Source organism: Gouania willdenowi, chromosome 6 (assembly GCF_900634775.1).
Source record: "Gouania willdenowi chromosome 6, fGouWil2.1, whole genome shotgun sequence".
NCBI lineage: Eukaryota > Metazoa > Chordata > Actinopteri > Blenniiformes > Gobiesocidae > Gouania > Gouania willdenowi.
The window spans coordinates 14,952,109-14,957,851 of NC_041049.1; the positions used below are offsets into that span (position 1 = coordinate 14,952,109).

General features: G+C 33.7%; 1 protein-coding gene across 1 annotated transcript; it reads left to right on the plus strand.

Annotated features, from left to right (window-relative positions):
• The first annotated feature begins 2,147 nt into the window (after positions 1-2,147).
• avpr2l (arginine vasopressin receptor 2, like) lies at positions 2,148-5,041 on the plus strand. Its single transcript, XM_028449725.1, has 2 exons — positions 2,148-2,973; positions 4,962-5,041. The coding sequence occupies exons 1-2, from the start codon at positions 2,148-2,150 to the stop codon at positions 5,039-5,041; spliced, it is 906 nt and encodes a 301-aa protein (XP_028305526.1).
• The last annotated feature ends 702 nt before the right edge of the window (positions 5,042-5,743 follow it).

Sequence of the window (5,743 nt, forward strand, 5' to 3'; positions counted from 1 at the left end):
AAACTTTTTTCAAAACAAATGAATTATTACCTACAAGTATTCAATTGCAATAAAGTAGAATTTCAATCAATACAGAACCAAATATATTTACATACATACTTATTTATTAAGACTGGCACTCTGTCCACGGTGTACTCCTGCCTAATGCCAATTGAGTGATGGAGACCCCAAGCAGGTCTGAAAATGGATGGATGGATCTTTATTTATTATCATTATTATTATATATAACGTAAAAAAAATACATGATATAAAACAAAACAATATTTAACAGAATAAAGTTCAATTTTAGTTCTAATCATATCTATTTATTTGCTGTTTTTGTTTGATTTGTGTTCAAGACACTTTGATAAGAATGACTGCCAATTGTTAATTGCACTATTAGAAAAAATAAATGTGAAAGATCATAAAGACTTTTTTCTTTGTGTTTATTTGATTCTTATTGAATTTTTTTTTTTTTTTTGTGATAAAATATTTTATACACATACTTTATGGCAGTGGTTCTCAAACTTTTTTGGCTCAAGTACCCCTTTCTCTTACTTTTGAATGCAAGTCTGACGACAACATTTTGCTCAGAATTATATGAAAAAAACTGCAATAGAGCATAATGATCGAATGAATGAGTGTTAACACAAATGAAAAGAAACTTTATCACTTATTTAATGCCTCCTGAATATATGTATTTCAATAGTTTTTATCATTTACGGGCATCTCCCTCCTGATGTGGGACCAAGACTTACCTTTGTATTTTCAGTTCATGTTCTAATCAAGATCATTTCTATCATCGTTTTGTGTCATTTTGTGTGTTTTTGGTGTCATTTTATTTATGTTTGTCTGTTCTTTTGTATTATTCAGTATATTTTTCGCTCATTTTGTGTCTTTTTGTTCTTGTTTTTTGTGTGTTGTTGGTGTTATTTAAATTATCTCTCAGTTTATGTGTGCTTGGTGTCATTTGGTATGTTTCTTTGTTGTTTTTGTGCATTTTGTAGTGATATGTATTTTTCTCTCATTTAGTGGGTCTTTGTTGTTGTTCTGTGTGTTGCTGATAATATTAAGTATTTCTCTTAGTGTGTGTGTTTTTGGTGTCACTTAGTGTATTTTGAAGTTTTATCTTTTTATTCAGTATATTTTTCCTTTATTCTGTTTGTTTTTGTTGTCGCTTTGTGAGTTGCTGGTAATATTTAGTATGATTATCATTTTAAACTAAAAAAAACATTATAAACCCCATTTTTTTAATTTTATTTTTATTTGCAATTTACAACATACAAATAACTTACGCGTGCGACAAAATAAAACCCCATATTTTTAATGTTTTCATTTGTTTCTCTCTCTCTCTCCCTCTCCCTAGGAATACATGTACTAACCTTTGAGAAACACTGCTTTATGGCATACAAAGTCCCCCAATCGAACCCAGATTCCCCGGTGTGCACATAGATCAGATGGAAATTACTTTTATAAGAAGTCATGGGAGTGTATGTGACTGCAGGTCTGTCTGCTGTTCGTATTCAATAAAATCAAAATGACCTTTCATCCTAAATGGCCATTTAAAAAAATAGAAAAAAGTCAGTTGATAAAAAAGTCCTGCATCAACAACAGCAGAACCAAAAATGGTCTTTTTTCTTTCTTTACAACTGTGAGGACAAAAATGTGCACCAATAATTAATCTTGACTGTGACTCCTATTCAAGACACTTTGATAAGAATGACTGTATATTTTTATTTAAAAAAAAAAAAATATATATATATATATATATATATATATATATATATATATATATATATATATATATATATATATATATATATATATATTGTAAATATTGGCTACAAAGTTTTATTTTATTTACTTTTTTTTTTTTTTTAATGAAAAGCTGTACCTTGAATGGAGGAAGAAGGAAAAAAAGGGTTGAAAAACACTGCAGTAGAGGGCGCTCTGGCAGTCCACGGACCTCCCTTTAAAAATCTCTCAATATCTTTGGCTTTCCAACATTTAATTGTGTTCAGCCACACAGCCATGATCACAGTTCCATCAGAGCATCAGAGGGGGGGTGGGGGGGTGGGGGGGATGCGTCATGGCTCATCCAGACGTGCACACCAAGTTAAGTGGAAACACTTCAAAACCTGTGGCACTTTAAAGACCTGCAGGGACTCATGGATAGCAGCAGAAACAGCTCTGAGGGGACCACTGTGGGGGACGATGGAGAGCTGAACCAACGCTTTGCGCTCATCAGAGCTGGAGTACTGGGTTTGATATTCCTGCTCGCAACATGTGGGAATTTCTTTTTCCTTGGAACACTTTGGAAAAAGAGAAAAAGAAACACAAGGACACAGTTGTTTCTGTTACACCTGTGCCTGGCTGATCTGGTGGTGGCGTTTTTCCAAGTCCTTCCGCAGCTCTCCATGGAGATTACGCACAGATTCCGCGGCACGGACTTCCTTTGCCGCTCCATCAAGTACCTACAGGTGGTTGGAATGTTCGCCTCTGCGTACATGATGGTCGCTATGACCATAGATCGGTACCACGCTGTGTGCATGCCCATGGTCTCCTTCATTAAAGGCTCCTTCAGGAGATATCTGTCCATAGGCGCAGCGTGGCTCATCTCTCTTGCCTTCAGCTGTCCGCAGCTCTTCATCTTCTCCCTGCAGGAGGTGGAGCAGAACCAGTTTGACTGCTGGGCCACCTTCATAGAGCCATGGGGGAGTCGGATCTACATCAGTTGGATCACACTGTCAGTGTTCGCCCTCCCTGCTGTGATTCTGCTCTACTGCCAAGTAAGGATCTGCACCACTATATACTTCAACATGAAGAGGAAGGCTCTGCAGTCAGGGCGCACAGGCACCAAGGGGGTGTCCAACGCTATGCTCAAGACTGTGAAAATGACTTTTGTCATCATCATGGCTTATACAGTGTGTTGGAGTCCGTTCTTTGTGGTGCAGTTATGGTCTGCATGGAGCCCCAGCAGTGCACCCACTAAAGGTGCGTTCTCTCCAACACTCTCCAGTGCGTAAAAAGATTAGGGCCAATTTTGATAGAGAAAATTATTTTGGGCAAATCCAGTGGCGGAGTTTGAGATTCTTGTCAGATGGGAGCAAAAGAAAAAAATATATTTAAATATATAGACCATCTCGAGATTCACGCCAACCACAATGTGTGGAACATGTGCAAAAATTATTACTAACATAATTATTAATGTTGACTACAAAAATTTGGGTCGACGCATCATTTAATGTTGTAAATTCATGATGAAATAAGGCCAGCCATCACTTTCTGCTTCATTTTTGCTGCAATACCATACATGAACTGCTGGGTGCAGTGTCACCATTTACATTGTGAAGAAGAATTGCGCCACAGAAAAAGAACCAACCTAAAGTCTCAAGTTTGAGACTATTTCACTAAAAACTTACACTACACAATACACAACTGAGGTAGAACAACAAATATAAATTCATATATATATATATATATATATATATATATATATATATATATATATATATATATATATATATATATATATATATAGTACAGTATGTGTTTTATGGCACTTAAAATATTTGTATATTATGTACATTATATTAAGAATTGTATTTTTTTTTTATGAATTTGGGAAAACTGTAATGAAAACTTTTGACCACAAGGTGGACCACAAGGTGGGGCAATGCTCCCCTTGAAATATAATTTCAAGAATAAAATCGAAAAGACGAGATTAAAGTAAAAGAAACAAGATTAAAGTCGAAAAAACAAGGTTAAAAGTCAAAATTTTGAAAATCAGCTCAAAATACAATATCGTGATACAAGGTTTGCTAATAAAGTAAATCCTACAGAAACTGACTGGGGCCAATTTTAATGGAGAAAATAATTTTGGTCAAATCAAGAATAAAGTCAAAATGTCGAGATTAAAGTAGAAACTTCAAAAAGAAAATTGAAAAATTATTTTGAGATTAGGTCGAAATTTTGACGGATAAAATTATAAATAATTTTGGGCAAATCAAGGATAAAGTCAAAATGTCGAGATTGACGTAGAAATTTTGAGAATAAAATTTAATTATGATAGAGATTAAAGTCGAAAAGATTAGATTAACGTCAAAATTTAGAAAATAAACTCAAAATACAATATCGTGATAAAAGTCGAAAGTTTGTTAATAATAATAAATTCTACGAAAGTGGACTATGGCCAATTTTGAGTGGGAAAATAATTTTGGGCAAATCAAAAAAGAAAAAATGTTGAGAATAAAGTAAAAATTTTGAGAGTAAAGTAGAAATTCCGAGAAAGTTGAAATACAATGTCGAGATTAAAATTGAAAAGACGAGATTAAAGTTAAAATTTGTAAAACAAACTCAAAATACAATATTGTGATCAAAGTCGAAAGTTTGCTAATAAAGTCAAATCTATGGAAGAGGACTAGGGCCAATTTTGATGGAGAAAATAATTTGGAGCAAATCAAGAATAAAGTCAAAATGTTGAGAAAAAAAGTCAAAATGTCAAGATTAAAGTTGAAATATTTGTAGAGATTAAAGTCGAAGGTCTGCTCATGTCAAACCTACGGAAGCTGACTCGGGCCAATTCACGATACACAAGTCTCCATCCAAACCCTAATATGGCCCTAATCTGTTTCCGTACTGCTTCGACTTTTATCACAATATTGTATTTTAAGTTCATTTTTGAAATTTTAACTTTAAAGGTTTAATACTTTTTAAGTTTTTGGTTGAAATATTATTTATGTCCTGACAAAAATGAAGATCTTTTGTGCTCTAAACCTGTAAAAACTTTGACCAATGGAGAAAAAAAAAGCGGTTAGTTTCGGAGAATGCTACATTCAAAAATCATTCTAGCTTTCGAAAATTACCTAAAATAATTTTGGGCTAATCTGCTTCCATACTCCAGGATCCCAAACTCTCTTTGAATAAAAAAAAAAAAAAAAAAAGTTTCTGTTGTGACACGTGCATGTTTTTCTCCTCCTCAGGTCCAGTGTTTTCCATCATTATGCTGCTGGCCAGTTTGAACAGCTGTACCAACCCATGGATATACCTGTACTACAGCTAAAGTCCCCTTAAAACGGCAAAAAGGGGCTTTGTAAATAAATAGAGAGAAAAGGACATGAGCTGTCTGCATAATGTTAACTTTTAAGCTCCGCGTTTTATTGATGTGATTATTAGATTCATTGCAGCTGTTGCAAAAACATTAGTGTCCAAATGATTATTGGTTTGTTGTTAGAGAAACAGTTGGTGGAAAACTTAGATCCCTCCGTTTCTTCATAAACAGTAAAGATGAAGTTAGAAAATTGTAAAGATAATATTCTACATTTGTAAAGAGTAGAATGTAAAAACTGGAAGTTTCTGTTTTGTGAGAAGCTTTAGAAACAGGCAGTATAAAGTCAGACTTAGTGGTTTTTCCTGTGCCGGGGGTGTTAGCCTGTAGCTAAGCTATAAAAATATCATATTTTTTGTAACAGAAAGTGGTAGAAGAGATGTTTGAAGATTCAAAAGTATAAAAGATTATATAGCTACTGCTTAGATACAGGCAAGTTGGAGACTGTGAAGTCTAGTGAAGTTAATGTGTTTATTTTGATCGACAAAGTTTTCGTCGACTCCTTTTTCTGAAGTGGAAATAAATAGACAGACATTTTTTTTTATTTTTTTTTTAATATATGTTGACAAAAACTATACAAAAATGTATTTATGTTTTTGTTAACCAATGAAAATGAATATTTCAACTTGTGGGCGATAAAATCCAATCAAAACTAAT